Source organism: Corythoichthys intestinalis, chromosome 3 (assembly GCF_030265065.1).
Source record: "Corythoichthys intestinalis isolate RoL2023-P3 chromosome 3, ASM3026506v1, whole genome shotgun sequence".
Lineage (NCBI taxonomy): Eukaryota > Metazoa > Chordata > Actinopteri > Syngnathiformes > Syngnathidae > Corythoichthys > Corythoichthys intestinalis.
The window spans coordinates 8657326-8674833 of record NC_080397.1 but is presented as its reverse complement, the minus strand read 5'-3'; the positions used below and the strand labels follow the sequence as shown (position 1 = coordinate 8674833).

General features: G+C 38.9%; 1 protein-coding gene across 16 annotated transcripts in view; it reads right to left on the bottom strand.

Annotated features, from left to right (window-relative positions):
- The window catches only part of LOC130912782 (potassium channel subfamily T member 1-like), a 196142-nt gene that overhangs the window by 155309 nt on the left and 23325 nt on the right, over positions 1-17508 (bottom strand). For 13 of the 16 annotated variants that reach the window (XM_057830823.1, XM_057830805.1, XM_057830813.1 and 10 more), the window contains exon 3: positions 12086-12259. In XM_057830823.1, the coding sequence (XP_057686806.1) occupies positions 12086-12259 (174 nt within the window). The remainder of the gene's footprint in view (positions 1-12085; positions 12260-17508) is intronic. The other 3 variants (XM_057830807.1, XM_057830818.1, XM_057830811.1) reach the window with 1 other exon arrangement.

The window sequence follows — 17508 nt, the reverse complement described above, 5'->3', positions numbered from 1 at the left end:
TTAGTCAATAAATTATCTTTACTGCTTCAATACTTCAGTCCACGGTGGTTGATTGTTACAGCCCGCTGTATGACAAATGTAAGAAAGCCGACGCCAAAGGCCATCAAGACAGCGAGGGGGAGGTTTTACATCCCCCTCTGGGGGCTAATTTGTTTTCAGGCTTTTCACTCGATGAGCCTTCTGCATTGGAAATAATCAACATCACAAAGCATGAGGATGCGGCAGATACACTAATGGCGGGTCCCTGAAGCCCAGTGACATCATTTGCTTTGACTCTGTAGCTTGCAAAACTAGCAATTACAGGACAGTGCCAGAAAGCACCATCAATAGCTGTGTATTCCACTACTTCAGCATCTTTACTTTCATCAGGTGCAAAGGGAGAGAATGTTTGTGCATTAAAGCTGTTATTTGTCTTGCACACTCAACAGCTGCCATGTGTATGGATACAGATTATTGTACAAACCTACTGAACTGTAAACACAAGCAAATGTTAGAGACATTCCTAGTTAGACTTTGTGAATGAATGGGGGAAAAAAATTGGCTAGACTTCTGGAACAATTATTACAGAGAATCAAACAAACATGCAATGTGTACAACGTCCATTTTCGCATACCACAGTCATTCGATGTTTCATTTTGACTCACCTCTATTTTTTCAATTTATAGACAAATTTTCAAGGTATTTCCGCTTAACTTCCTTAATTTGCAAGCAACTTCCGTTTTAGAATTTCTCCATCCAAAACAGAAGTGGAGCTGAAGTAACATTACTCATCAAAATCCCTTAAACAAGGCCATTTGGAAATACCGCATCCATCTGCCATCATCTTGACAGGGGAGGACAACATGTTCATCATGGCAGATGTGGACCCAAGCTCGCGCTACCACAAAGACGATGTGTTTTTGTAGCCATGTTTACGCTCTGTTATGGAAGGTATGTTCTTCCTATCCCTGCATTTTCATGCCTCCGGTGCTCAAAAATACTAAAGCTAAAATCTTGCGCATTAAACGACTTGTTGCCTTTGATATAGTTATTACGATGATGATTGAAAATACAACCCCTAGCAAAAAGTATGGAATCACCAGTCTCAGACTAGCATTCTCAGACATTTTATCATGTAGTACAAACTCAGATAAAAAGCTTGAAAAAATAATGAATTGGTTCAAAAGTGCAACTCTTTAGCATTCAGAAACACTAAAAGAAATGAATAAAAAAACATTGGGGTGTTTAGTAAATGTTACTTTTATAGAGCAAGTGCAGAGAAATAAATATGGAATCACTCCATTCTGAGGAAAATAAATATGGAATCATGAGAAACAAAGACATAACAATCAAAACACATCTCTAGTATTTAGTAGCACCACCTCTGGCTTTTATGACAGCTTGCAGTCTCTGAGGCATGGACTTGATGAGTATTCTTCATCAATTTGGTACCAACTCTCTGATTGCAGTTGCCAGATCATCTTTGCAGGTCTGAGCATTGCTGTGGACCCTTTTTTTCAATTTCCACCACAGGTTTTCAAAAGAGTTGAGATCTGGGCTATTTGCAGGCCCTGACATTGACTGGATGAGTCGTTCTCCAAGGAATGCTTTAACAGTTTTAGCTCTGTGGCATGATGAATTGTCATCCTGGAAAATGACAAACATTTTCAATTGAAGGGAAGAAAGAGGTCTAAAATTCAATGTAAACTTGTGCATTTATTGATGATTTAACCACAGCCATCTCCCCAGTGCCTTTGCCTGACATGCAGCCCATATCATCAAGGACTGAGGGAATTTCGATGTTTTCTTCAGGCAGTCATCTTTGTAAATCTCACTGGAACAGCACCAAACAAAGGTTCCAGCACCATCACCTTCTCCAATGCAGATTCTTGACTCTTGACCCCTTGTCCAAGGTCATCCAGTCAATGTCATGTTGTCCAAATGTTTTATTGTGATCAATATTTGCCCCCCCTCCAAAATATCTGCCAAAAAAAAAAAAAAAAAAAAAAAAAAAGACATACAATTTTTGTTTATGTGTACATACCTTGTAGCATTTCCTTGTAACAACAAAAGCTGTGTCAGTCCTTCATTTGCATTCAGCAAATGTAATATAATTTGTAACTTCACCTCATTTTGGTCACTCAAGTGGCTGGCGTATCAATCTATACCTCACGTCAACACAGGCTGACAGGTTGTTATAATTTTATCCACGAATGATCAACGAAGTGATAACAACAATCATACAATCTCATCTACGTCGTGCTGAATCTATTTTTGGAGATTCCGTAGGTTCCTCTGGCTTGATTTTGCAGTTTTAAATTGTCAACACACTGCTTACTTTAACCGCAATTCATGTTGTTCTCTCTAAACCGGAAGTTCGGAGCAGACATTTTCCAAGCTGGCGCCGCCCATATTTTTGTCAGGAAACTTGTCTATATTAGCGACCTGTTTTGGAAGCTTCCTACTGATCACTTGCCACTGAGCCTGAACGATATATCGTTTAAACATCGCCATCGCGATGTGCGTGTGCGCAATAGTCCCATCGCAAGCATGTGCGATAGTTTTTCTTTTTTTTGATCCACATACGCCTCACTTCCTGGTCTGCGCACAGCCTCCTACCCTCCCTCTCCCAGCCTTTTGATCCTCTCAGTCACTGCGGCACAACAATGGCTTTGATCTAGCCAAAGAAGCAGACTTCACACAGGCATCTGTCAATCATCGTTTAACTTGTTAAACAGTTGCAAGGAAGCCGCGCTGGAATGAATGTGTGTACTGTGGGGACGTTGGAGACATTTAAATGCCAGAAGTGATCATGAGGAGTTTGAAATTTCTACATGTCACTTCAACGGTCACAGCTAAAGCAGATAAACAGAAGCATTTAATAAAGCCAAGCATTTATCTGCTACAGTACTTTATTCTTGTTCAAAAATGATTTGGTTGGACAGTTATGTTTAAAACTTATCATAATTATGAAATTTGAAGTGCTTAAAAACCATTTATTTATATACATTTTTTAAATCACTTTGGGGGGGGAGTTGGGGGGGGGGGGAAACATGTCTTATACACGGTGACCCAAAAAAAAGTTTACACTGCCATAATACAACTTAAATGCCATGTTTATTCAGCTTAGAATTAGAATTGAATCACAAATTATACATTATTCTAAAGAACATGTACAGTACACGCTATTTTTCAATGTGTCCTCCCTTAAGTGTCACAACAGCCTCCAGGCGCCTGCGGAACGCTTCTTTATGTAGGATGCTGTCATCTTTTCCCAAGATCTAACAATGGACCTCTCCAAGGCTGCCACAGAAGTTTGTGGCTTCTTACAGGCACTGTCCTCCACAGTTGCCCATATGCTATAATCCAGGGGATTGAGATCTGGACTCTGGGGTGGCCACATATCACCTTGTCAATCAACTTTTTGGTCCGCACAGATCGGCACTTCCAGACCCAGGTTTTCGTGAGGCTGTTCCAGTATCTTTCAGGTTCTTTTTAACTTTGTAGACTGCACATTTGGATATTCTCAGATTTGCTGCAATCTCAGAAGGTGTCAGACCGGCACGCAGCAATTCAGGTACAGCTAAAGTTTTCTTCATTTTCAGCAGAAGCACAGGAATTGTAGAGACGAGAGATTACCAGCTGCATTGAGTGACCTTAATGAATCACTTAAGCATGACAAGCTATTTAGATATGTTTCAATGGCTTTTAAACAAGCAGTCAACTGAGTGTAAACTTTTTTTTGGGTCAACCTGTATGTATCTCTTTCCAATGCTAAATCTGAATAAATACATTGGGCACAAAAAACACACACACAAAAAAATTTTTTTTAATGGGGGGGTGGGCTACTTTGCGGTTTTTCACTTATCGCGGCGGGTTCTGGTCCCAATTAACCGCGAAAAACAAGGGATGACTGTACACTGTGGTGATCTAAAGTCTTTCCAAACAGCTATTTAAGTCATCTTGTGAAAATATCTTGAAAAAAATATATATAAATTTTTTTTAATATCGCAATATAATATCGCAATATATCGCAAACCCTCCCAAAAAAAAATCGCAGCAATAGTTTTTCCCAAAATCGTTCAGGCCTACTTGCCACTGAGATTAAAATCAAGGGAGATTCTTTAATTTACAAATAGCTTTTGAAGATGTACTCCAGTATTTTGCTCCCAAACCACCCTATTTGCTGCATTTTCCCTGGGAGCCCAAAGATGTATTTGACTGCAAAGCTTTCTTTTATTCATGAGACTTTTTTTTTTATCCAGACCGCTGCAATTAAAGTAGAAAATAGATATGCACAAATGGATTTATAGATATTTTTTCCCCATTCTGCGGTGAAACAGAGGATCTTATTTACAGTCACAATAATCTTCACGCTCACACTTGCACTGGATCAATAAACTAATTGCAAAGCACAAAAACCGTTCACACAATGGTATTGATTTATGACTGATATATTTCTTCAACTACTAGCAACCAGAGGCCTGAGGTGGGGAAGATAACATAGGTAATGCACTGCCCGTTGGGTATAGTGATTCAATTATAAATCGACTAGGTTTCTATTGAAAGGTGCAGTGATTCAACACTGATGCTCTTATGTGTGGCATTACCTTTCAATGCCATTAACCCTTAGATGCACAAGTGACTAAACCCTACACTATTGCATAAATGGGTAAAAAATGACCCATACTCAAATCCATGTTTTGTATAATATTTAGTATTATATTGAGGACCACAAAATAATTAGTTCATGTTTAAATTATCTTCTTCACTTTTTAACATTTTTGAAAAAGAAAATTAAAAGAACAGCAATAGACGTCATCTCCTCTTGTATTAGATCATTAGTGATCTCTGCAAGCATGTATTTTTTTGTGAGAGATTGGTGCTAAGCCTTTGTGTAGGCCCTGACAGACTTCTGAAGATATTGTGGCTCTGTGTTCAGCCCTGGGTAGTAGGTAACTTGCTCCAGTAAGAGCCCTACCAACTCATCGATTGGCCATGATTTAGAAACTTTCTTCTTCAGAGTCAGATTGATCCTGTTCAGTTGGATTTCCAGGTGGACAACTCCCTTTGCCACCTGGACTAAAGTCTGGGTCCTCATCATCAGAAATTGCAGACTCCAACTCAAACCCTGTGACTGTCTTGCCATTATCCGGCATCCGTCAGACCATTCCAGCTTTGTATCTAACAGCCATGCCACCTTTGATATGGAACCAAAAGAGTAATGTCTTCAATACATCAATATGTACCTATATAAATAAATTAGGGCTGTCAAAATTAACGCGTTAACGGGCGGTAATTAATTTTTCAAATTAATCACGTTAAAATATTAAACGCAATTAACACATGCGCGGAACGACCCTCTCAAGCATTGCCGCGAACAAACTACAATGGCGCCGTTTGAAGTATATTGAGAGCTCAGGGCAGACACAAGCAAGTGGAGTGGACGCAGGTGTTACCGGCACCCGCCAAGGGGGCCGCTGTTATTTTCAATGTGACCAGCATTTTCAGACTGAGCAGTGAGGAAGAAAGTGGTCGAGCGAGAGAGGGAGCGAGAGAGTAGAGAAAGTGCGCAGTTAGCGCAGGCCAGAGTGCTGTTTCCCCACATGTTTTTATTTTGTTAACAAAAGTATTCACAAAACGCCATCTATCGACTCTCTGTGTTTAAATGTACGCCGCCGTCTTCCTCAGGAGGTAATCTGACGAACCAAGCCATCTGACGACAATGAACTAACATGACTCACCGGTCCAAGAGGGTCCATAGCACAACCTATTTCCTAACAGAACGTATTGGTAACGCAAACATATATAGACCCTACCCACCGACGTCACAAAATCACGTGATCGCTGTATTGTTCCACCCCCTTGTCCGTCATTTTGTGTCTGTATTATCAATGGTCTCAATTGATCGAGCAATTTATAATGCATTTCATGGAAGACCCGGTGCTTTCGGATGCCGTAAACTCACTAGATGCGTTGCATAAAAGGCGTTATGTGGAAAAGCTTCCGTTTATCCATTCGCCAGATCCATATTTGATGCCTAAATCAATGTTTTTCGACCCGCTGTCTTCGCCGTCTTTGCCTGACATCTGCTACCCTGATATTTACAACTATCTTGTCCACACAAAATCAGCCTATTCTCACGAAAGTTTGAAAAACTTTAAGAGCTTGGAGGCTTATAAATACTTCGTTGCTGGTTGGGTGAAACAGGTCCTCGTCCACGAAAATTCGGCAGGAATCTATCTTGTGCTCGGCAAGGTGAGTTACGAAATTTTCAATTCAAAATCTTTTGTTCTTGCTAACATCCACTGTCAAGTCTAATGTATTTCATGTCATTTGTCAATGGAGCTAGGGCTTTTAATGTTTATATGGTTTAGCGATAGCACTGTCACTACATCCATATATAATATGTAATAAATATGAAGTGCGATAGCACTACTCCAGATTGTCCCTAGTTGAATTTATTTTTCGGCTTTTGACCTCAATAGTGAAATTGTAAATTAATTGAATGACAACTGTCTTATTATCCCCTTATAATTATATATTTTCAGGTAGTTCATTCACAACGTCTGAGTGTATGTTGTCAGCGATTAGCCTAGCAATGATCTTAATTGTGGTTGTCAGCCCAAAACCCTCTAAATATATATTAAATGCATCTTACCAGATATAAAATGACTACTACATAATCTGTGGTAGTCGTTTGGAGCCCAGTTTTCTCGTCGAACTGCAGCAGTCCATCTCGCTCTCCTCTCCGGGTCTCTCGGAATACGGTAAAACTTCAAGTCTCTCCGTCTATCTTCTCTGTTATTGCAACCGACCGCCACACACGACTTCACCATTTTGATTATTAATGTTAACGAGCAGAAAAACACGCCATAATAGGAGGAATTTACGAAGCGCTAATGCATTAACATGACGAGTAGACGGACAACATGGCGCGGGGGCGTGGCTGTGACGTCACGTGAGTAGGGTCTATACATGCACAAACAGAGCAGCCAACTGAGCCGAGTGACAGAGATGGCAGCATGGCGTACATTTGTTGCTTGTGAAGCATCCAGAGGCGATGGCTGTGTATAACCCCTTTTGTACTGTTTATTGAGAGTTTTCAATTGTGGTCGAATACTTGGTGCACATTTATGTGATTTTGTTTTTGATGATGTGCGGACGCCACTTGATACATGCTAATCGTTTGTTACTGCTGTATAAGCAGCTACTTGTAAACGCAGATTTGAATTGCTGTTGTTAAAAATGAGATTTAATTTCATTTTATTTTACAGGCATGAAAATGGGTCAGGGGTAGAAAAGGTGAGGAGGGTGTGGAGGAAATATGTTCCGGTAGGGTAGGGTCCCAAACGACAAAATTTCTCCCGATTAGTTAGCCGACTATTTTTACAATTAGTCGCCTAATAATTTTTTTTTTTTTTTTTTACTAATTTAGCAATGAAATTTTTGTTGACACTAATTAATTCACAAAAACATTTTGGAACACTTAAATTCTTTATTAAAGTGTAAATAAACACGTAAATAATGATAATTAATCACACATGAACACTGAGGTCAAATGCTGATAGTAGGCCTGAACGATTTTGGAAAAAATATATTGCAATATTAAAACGAGAAAATTTTCACCATATAACTTTAATAGCTCCGTTCGTGATAGCTGCACTGTTGGCGAAGAAAAACAGTTTGGTCGTGCTGCCTAGCAGCAGGGAGAGTAAGACACTGTGGTGCTGTATGAGCATGAAGCAGAAAAACATGAATGTATGTTGTTTTTAAATTCCGATGCTCTGAAAAATGGCGCCATCGGCCCTAATTTTTATAACTCAGTTTAATCCAGGATCTGCACACTTGCTGCGTTCATGAAGTAAAACAAAAGTTGCACGTCCTGCGATGTGACTATTGTGCATGCGCACATTGCGATGGCGATGTTCAAACGATATATTGTGCAGGCTTACCTGATAGCATTTACTAGTGCAAATGAATGGAATGTAAACAGATTCAGAACACTGACTTCGCCTTTCCGACATTATTCAGAACAATTCTTATTAAAAAAAAAAAAAAAAAAACGTCTAGTATTATTATTGTATTATACTGCTATATATAATAGTATTATAATAATTATAATATTAATTGCCAATCATATTTGTTAAAAAGGGTGTCATTTTAAAGTTAATCTCAGTGTAAAATCTGAATTCTGTAGTATTTTAGTATTCACAAATTATCGTATTAAGTCTGAAGTATGTGGGATTAACTCAAGAAATTGTTATTTATATAACAAACGTAACGTGCTTTTATTTTGAAATGTTCACCGGGAGTACGTTCGCTAAACCGCTAACAACTTTACACTCCGCAAAAATCACTTTTTGTCTTTGCTAGTGGTGTCACTAATATTATATATATATATATATATATATATATATATTTTTTTTTTTTTTTGTTTGCAAATGGTGTTAACCAGCGATTTTCATGTTTGAAGTGTCACCTTTTAACTGGAAGTTTGCGTTTTGGAAAAGACTGCCAATGTTTTATAGCAGGCTAAAGTAAGTTGTCTTTTTTTCCCATTAGTCTCAGTGTAGCAATGCTAACATTTACAGTGTTTAATATAGATGTGTTTCCTTATATTGTATGTGTGAACCAGGGGTCGCGTTAACCGAATATTTTCCGTCGTTGACAGATTTTTTAAAACGGTGACGGAAAAAACTGAAGTCCGTCCGTCATTTTGACCGGTTGCAATTCACACCCCAGACCACAGGGTGGCGAGTGAGCTTATTAATTAGCTATTGTCTCTCTTGATGCATGACGTCGTTGGCCTTACTCTGAAAAAATGTCAAGGCAACTGAGTGTCCGAAGTTTCTTCAAAAAGCCCCAAAACGACGATGGTGTTGATAAAAGAGGTGAAAAAACAGGGACTGCACAAGCGGGCACGCAATTCAAGTCCATGCGCACCAGGAGGAAAGTGTGAGACTACGTTCAGGCCACAGCAGGTGAACTGTTTATTTCATTGTTCCATATGCTACATATGGTAGGCTACCTACCTAATGGGGACCACTGTCAGCTGTTTTTGTCACTGCGGAGAAAAAGTTACATATTCATCTGCTTGATGTGTGATGGCACGGTGTGGATTCTCTGTTAAGCTTGTTCGGACAGAATATTAATTTAAAATGAATGAAAACTAAATACTGTTGAATATGTTGAAGCGGTATGCAATGTTAAGAGTCTTGTTAGCTGTAGGGGCACTATCCTATTCCCCTCACTATCCACTTGCGGGGGCCTGCGCTTGTCAGTGACGATTCTTATTCCCGCTATATGATTATACAACTTTAACATTTGTTAATAATACGCTCTGTGTGTAGTATCATCCATCGCTTTTCCTTTTTAAATGGGCACTTATAAGCGAACGCAAGAAGTAACAACGGGAACATTCTTAAACAGGCATTTCACGGAAGAGCATTTCGACTCTTCGGCCAATCATATAGCGAGAGCGAGTGGCTCTTAAGTGTCTCTGTCACGTGACTGTCGTAGCCGGTGTAGGCGCTTGAACCTACACCGGTAACGCGCTCGGCCAAATGGACACACAAGTACGGAAGGTGAATTATGCCAAACAAAGGGTCACCACAATGTCATTATCATCATTTTAAAAATTTAAGTGACGGGTAAAAACAGAGTATGACCGGATTTTTATGACCCTGTCAGTCAAAATGACAGACAACGAAAAAGTCTAGCGCAACCTCTGGTGTGAACTGTAATTCTACGGCGTGTTGTTGACCAATAAACATCTGGACACAGCAACTGGAGTCTCATGTCCTCTACACGCATGCACAAATGTATGCACGCACACAGTGATAAAACGCAGCCGTGAAAATTACCACCCTCATTTTCATTTACCTTGCGATAAATGGACTCATTGCATATCGCGACAGGCTTAGCTGCTTCAATAAAACATGTCGTTAGTTAGATGGACTTGCGAACCCCCACCCCTAAAAGTTTTATCCTCAGATCTACAAAATTCACGTGGGTCACCCTTTTTGACTTCAAAACGGCGAATTTCGCCGAAAGGTGAGTGATTTTCATGCCTGATTTTAGTTTCATTCTGCAAATGTTGATGTCATGAGCAGCTGAATAAAGTCAGCAAACCACACGGAAGTCTGGCATCGTCATTTCGGAGCTGAGCTCACCAGCTAGCTAAGACTTAGCTCCAACATCTGGACAGTACAATGACGTATAATACATGTTTTTGGATAGTTTTTCTTTTTAAAGAGTGTTTTTAGGTACTTAAAGGGTTACTTCAGACTTACGTGGAAATTCGGGTTACATCGCAAGCGCTGGAATGGAATTTGTTCGTAAACCGGGGACTACCTGTATTAATAATTTGTTATCATTACTACTATTTTTGTTTTACTTCTTTTGTTGTATTTCTCTTATAACTGCACGAACAAAAAAAAAATCAATCAAAACAAAGAACTACTGGATAAATATCGCATATGAAGTAAGAATATTAACAAAATTAGCAGCACTGAATGATAGATTACATTTCACAGTCAATATTTGAAACAGTAGACCCAAAATTAAAAGCATACAAGGTCCATAACAATAAATATCAAAAAAATATTATATTCAGGGAATATAAAAAAACTAACTATGGCACTTAAAAAAACTAAAAATCAAATCAGGGATAAAATATTTTGTATTTTATTGTCTTTCTATCATTTTATTTGTATTTATTTGTATTGTATTATTTAGCTGTATTGTTTCGTTCTCTTGTTTTTAAATGAATACCAGGGACGACAAAACAACTTTAGGTAGAAGACGCCGGCCATGATAAATATTTAACAATTATAGAAGTTTAATGTAAAAAAAAGTAACATTGTCCACTTTGTAGGTTTATAGCTCAAATTGAATCAATAGAAACAAAACATTGATCTTTTAGAATGTTGTTTTGTTAAGTTTTGTTATGGCTGTTGTTTGCAGCACTAAAAAAAAAAAAAAAAAAAAAAAAAAAAAAAAAAAGTCTTAGACAATATTCTACACCTTTTTTTGGGAGAGTAAAAACAGCATATGTCTGAGTGTTACTGCATTTCTTGTCTATGAATGTGACTCAAGCATTTGTATGTTATTAATTGCAAAGCGATGCTAATTTCCGTCAGCGCTTGAATGGTGGCTTCCATTGTATATTAGCATAAAGCTAGCGGGCGAAAAACCAAAGTACATAATGTATTTTAGAGCTCAATATGTGTAATTTTCTTTAGTATGTGTGTTTAGCTTCACAGTTGACTTCATCTGGAGTAATAAACAGTTTAAAACCCATCAATATTTGATTTATTTTGAAGTTTTCAAAACATAACTAGTCAGTCCCGCCTGCAATGCATATGAAATCTGTTACAGCTGAACATCCAGATTGACCTTAAATTTTTTAAGTCTTAAAATTGCCCAGCTCTACATCCAAATGGCACGGAAAGATGATCATCCACTGTTAGCCCTCAGAGTTTAAATGGAACCATTTCTTCTATAAACTACTGGCAAAGACAGATGAAAATATTATTTGAATAAATCAACAATTATGTGAAAAATGTATTGCGGCACACCTGACAATATTTCATGGCACAAAATTCTGCCTCGGCACACTGGTTAAAAAAATGTTATGAATCAACACTTAGGCAACAGGCTGAAGACAAAATATAATGAACATAAATGAAATACATCTGATTAAAAAGAGTGCGTATGTTGTTCAAAAAGTTTAAAAGTTGTGATAATTAGCCTCATGGTGGCTTTGTTTTGTAATGCCCCTGGCAAAAGCAGTAGAAAGCTCACGGTCCATTTGCTCTGCGGCAGCACTGAAATGATCCTGGAAGCTTTAATTCAGCACCACGGAGAGCGCCTAAGACGCTCGGCTAGTTCTTTGCCCTCCCGGGCCTCTTACAGCATCTGCTAGAAGTCCTCTCAAACCATAGCAATAATTCAACTGTTAGGAGACTCCCAAAAGCTCAGGCCACTGAAAGCACGGGCAAGGGCCTCAGCAAGGGATGGTAAATGTATTCATGAAAACGCATAGACACATATATAAAGTTCCTTCTCCAACCAGCGTCTATTATAAGAGCATTTACGCTACCTGTCATCATTCTGAAAAGTCTGGTCCCCCAACAAGAGGTCCCTGAAGCGGTAGCGAGGTGGAAGAGGAGGCACCTCAGTCTCCACTTCAGCCATTTTGAGAGCAGAGATGTCCAAGATAACGCCAGAATTACTGCTGTTGTTCCTCTGCATGGTCTCAGTAGATGGCCTGCTGCTGACGAAAGGAGAGACTCATCAGTATGCTCGTGTGCTGCGGAAAAATATGTCTCAACATTATGACGTGGCAGGGAATGCTTAACGGCAAACAAATACTAGTAGAATAATGTTACATTATGGGTAATCTGGAGGCTATTACATGGTTACTGAATGGATGCATAGTGGTTACGAACGTAATTAATTTTGCAAAACAACCATTCACCACCATGCATAACTCGCTTTACTCATTCGAATGTCATTGACGGCGATGAATATCCAATTAATTTTGACTGGAAGGAGCTCGAGGCAAATATTTGCTGAACTACAGTATATTAGGGGTGGGAACCTCTTGGCACTTCACAATACGATAAAAGTTCACGGTAACGATAATCTTATGATATAGTGATACAACGTTTATAGATACATTGGTCATTAAATCATTTTACAAAACTAATGAACAGAAGTTTATCACTAGTAGACGTCCAATCCATTTGAACTAGGAGGGTGGCAGCGAATGAACCCCTCCCACTTCAAATGGGACCCTCCCACTTCTAAGGCCGTCAGTGGCAGCCATTGCCGGGCAACGAGGTAATTTTGGGCCATTTCATGTTATTCAATATTAGAGGTGGGAATCTTGGGGCACCTCACAATTGGAATTACGCTTCAGAGACTACTATCGATTACTGATGCGCCCGTTATTCCATAATTTCCCTTCTCTCTACGTTCAACATGTGAAAGTTTTAAAATGGTTTCATCATTTAAAGATAGATCCAAGTCAAGATTTTGCCGATATAGGAGTATTTTAGATAAAAACTTAATTAGGTTCGCTACAACAGAATCTTCTTGAGAAGTCCACTGCTTAAAGATGGTGGCTGTTTACTAACACCGGGGAGCCTGTCATTTCGCATCTAGTTCTCTACACATGTGCTAACGCGGCCCAGTCTGTCATTTCGCATGTAGTTCTATATACAGTGCCTTGCAAAAGTATTCGGCCCCCTTGAACCTTGCAACCTTTCGCCACATTTCAGGCTTCAAACATAAAGATATAAAATTTTAATTTTTTGTCAAGAATCAACAACAAGTGGGACACAATCGTGAAGTGGAACAAAATTTATTGGATAATTTAAACTTTTTTAACAAAAAACTGAAAAGTGGGGCGTGCAATATTATTCGGCCTCCTTGCGTTAATACTTTGTAGCGCCACCTTTTGCTCCAATTACAGCTGCAAGTCGCTTGGGGTATGTTTCTATCAGTTTTGCACATCGAGAGACTGTCATTCTTGCCCATTCTTCCTTGCAAAACAGCTCGAGCTCAGTGAGGTTGGATGGAGAGTGTTTGTGAACAGCAGTCTTCAGCTCTTTCCACAGATTCTCGATTGGATTCAGGTCTGGACTTTGACTTGGCCATTCTAACACCTGGATACGTTTATTTTTGAACCATTCCATTGTAGATTTGGCTTTATGTTTTGGATCATTGTCCTGATAAATCTCCGTCCCAGTCTCAGGTCTTGTGCAGATACCAACAGGTTTTCTTCCAGAATGTTCCTGTATTTGGCTGCATCCATCTTCCCGTCAATTTTAACCATCTTCCCTGTCCCTGTTGAAGAAAAGCAGGCCCAAACCATGATGCTGCCACCACCATGTTTGACAGTGGGGATGGTGTGTTCAGGGTGATGAGCTGTGTTGCTTTTACGCCAAACATATCGTTTTGCATTGTGGCCAAAAAGTTCAATTTTGGTTTCATCTGACCAGAGCACCTTCTTCCACATGTTTGGTGTGTCTCCCAGGTGGCTTGTGGCAAACTTTAAACGAGACTTTTTATGGATATCTTTGAGAAATGGCTTTCTTCTTGCCACTCTTCCATAAAGGCCAGATTTGTGCAGTGTACGACTGATTGTTGACCTATGGACAGACTCTCCCACCTCTGCTGTAGATCTCTGCAGTTCATCCAGAGTGATCATGGGCCTCTTGGCTGCATCTCTGATCAGTTTTCTCCTTGTTTGAGAAGAAAGTATGGAAGGACGGCCGGGTCTTGGTAGATTTGCAGTGGTCTGATGCTCCTTCCATTTCAATATGATGGCTTGCACAGTGCTCCTTGAGATGTTTAAAGCTTGGGAAATCTTTTTGTATCCAAATTCGGCTTTAAACTTCTCCACAACAGTATCTCGGACCTGCCTGGTGTGTTCCTTGGTTTTCATAATGCTCTCTGCACTTTAAACAGAACCCTGAGACTATCACAGAGCAGGTGCATTTATACGGAGACTTGATTACACACAGGTGGATTCTATTTATCATCATCGGTCATTTAGGACAACATTGGATCATTCAGAGATCCTCACTGAACTTCTGGAGTGAGTTTGCTGCACTGAAAGTAAAGGGGCCGAATAATAATGCACGCCCCACTTTTCAGTTTTTTATTTGTTAAAAAAGTTTAAATTATCCAATAAATGTTGTTCCACTTCACGATTATGTCCCACTTGTTGTTGATTCTTGACTTTATGTTTGAAGCCTGAAATGTGGCGAAAGGTTGCAAGATTCAAGGGGGCCGAATACTTTTGCAAGGCACTGTACATGTGATACATACTGCAGCATTACGTGGGCGTAGTTTGTAGCAACTAGCCGTTGTTTGTCGTGGCTGTCGGTGGTTTTTATCTAGCGGCATGAGTTGTGGTGGATGGATTTACTCTCTGTTCGTTCCTTAATGCGTCCCGAAGACCGCACTGACTGTGTTTTAGTTCCTTTTACTTAGCATATTTAAATGATCAGAATATGGATTTTTGTGAATCGTTCTCGAATCTTCAGCGGCCTAATCGCGAATAATCTAAGAATCGGTAATTTGACACGCCTTTATTCATTACCTGTTGATTTTCAGTCACTTCCTGTTGATTTTGGGTTACAGAACATGTAGTGAACCGGGAAATCTCCCAAATGAATAGGCAGTGATTTAAGCTCAACAGGAAGTGACTTTAAATGCCCTCAAATGTACATAAAGTGACCTGTAAATGCCCCAAAAATCGGAGTGACTGTGAATGCTCTGGTTTCCTTCCCAATCTTAATGGATTAGACGTCGAGCACCGTCAATGGCAGCCATAGAGTTAACTGAGACACTATTATGGTGGAAGATTTTGGTAGCAACTTGTTGGTTCCCGTTACGGTCTCGATTCTTGGCATGAGCGTATCGATAACCTATTGGGATGCAAAGTATCATGATATATCACCATTTTAATATTTTGTCACACTCCTCCAGTATATTGTGATAAATATGCTAATATAATTGTAAATATTTAACAATTATAGATGTTTTATTTAAAAAATGTAACATTGTCCACTTTGTAGGTGTATAGCTCAAATGAATCAATAGAAACAAAACATTGATCTTTTAGTATTTTGTTTTGCTAAGTTTTCTATCAAACACCTGAAATGTTTCAGCAACAAAATTGTCCTCCCCAAAATTGCTTTGTACGATGGCCAGTCAATAAAAAAAAAAAAAAAAAAGCTGCTGTGATGTAGATTCAAATTATACTGTATGCCATATAAAGTCTTATTTTGTCTTAATGTAATGCAAGTGTTTGACGAGTCTCATAATCGTTTACGTATTAGTTAAACTAATGCCTCTTAAGTCTCTGACAATGTTCTTGTAGAAGTATTTTACTGCTTTTTTTTACATCACAGCGAGAGGAATACAGGTAAAATAAAGCCTTCTGGCTATGGCTTTTTTAACCTTGCGTAATCATGTTGAAAATGCATTTCCCCTTTCAACTAAATTAAACTTCAGCTTGATTGAACCTCTTCTGAGAACACCACGGTGAAAATAAGAACAACTTTGGAAAAAAAAAAAAAAAATCCACATTCACAATAATGCAATTATATACTAATACTTTGTCATTTTTTATGATATCAGGTGGGCACGTGAACATTGTAGATTGGGTGTCCAAACTGGTGTTCTGCCAAAATATCCTACAAGGCGAAACGTGCTACCAATGCCCAGTGCACTTGTGCACATCGGTTTAAAGCAGCGAGTACTAAGGCTTGGAGAGATCTGTTCATTTCACATTGTCCCAAATAATCATTTAATGTCCCCATAGCTCTGTGTTTTGTCTACTTTGAGAACACTGTGGACAAGTACCATTTTGCTTACATGGCCAAGGTTACTGATACTAATGTACAGTGAGTTCTTCCTTTGCCTGGTGTGCACATTTTCTTCACTCTAGTGTTTTTCCACTGTTTTACATAAAGAGGCTGGCTCTAGCCTGCCGCTTGCTATAACAACAAACATAAACTGTATGATCTTGAAGGTTTGGGACAGATCGACTTGGGGACGCCTGCGTGCACTGCAAAAACACCCCCCCTTAAAACTAGTCAAATTCCCCTTGTTTTCAGTGTAAATCAACTTGAAATAAGTGAACTTATCTGCCAGTGCTTCAGGTAAATTTTACACAGATTTGTGGAAATAAGAAAAATAGCTAGCTGAAAATAAATTTAACATACTTATTTTAAGCAGTAAATTAGTATATCTAAAAAAAAAAAAAAAAAAAAACTTGTAGAAAAGTAATTCAGGAAGAGATATTGTTCTAAACATTATTTGACAGCAATTTTTTTCTTGATTTAGGTGGAAAAACTTTTAGATGTATGGGCTTAATAAGAAGAAATAGTCATATTTACTTTAAATGGAATAATCTGACGCATTAATCTGTTAACTAGTCTTTAACACTCAAAACAAGAATGAGAAAATTATTTGACAAGATTTAAGAAACAATCCGTTTAAGACTTTATTGTTACGTACTTCCCTAATCTAAGTACGTTTAAGGACGAGACTTGAGTCTGTATGTACACACGATTCATCACTTTGTCTTTGAAGTCTTTCTACGTAATACCACACCCACAGGTAGTGCATACCACACCCACAGGGAGTGCACAACTATGGTAACAGCAGTGTGACATAAATATGTTACATCTCATTCCCCCTTACAAAACATTTCCCAGAAATAAGCACAAAAGAACCTGCTTTCCCCATCTTATTTATTACTTATAAATCCAATCTAGCAGGCAGTCGCCTGTCACATGCAGGTTAACGACATTCAACAGTCACTGCAGAATTTTCACTTGTGGAAGCAGGTTCCGTACCGTTGCAGGTTCTATTTGCGCATTATTTGAATTAGACACAATTATAGCAGGATTGTTTGGTTTTGACACATCCAGTAAGCTAGACATTTCTGGTACAATTACACTGTTATAAATATCCCAATCACTAGACCAGGGGTGGCCAACC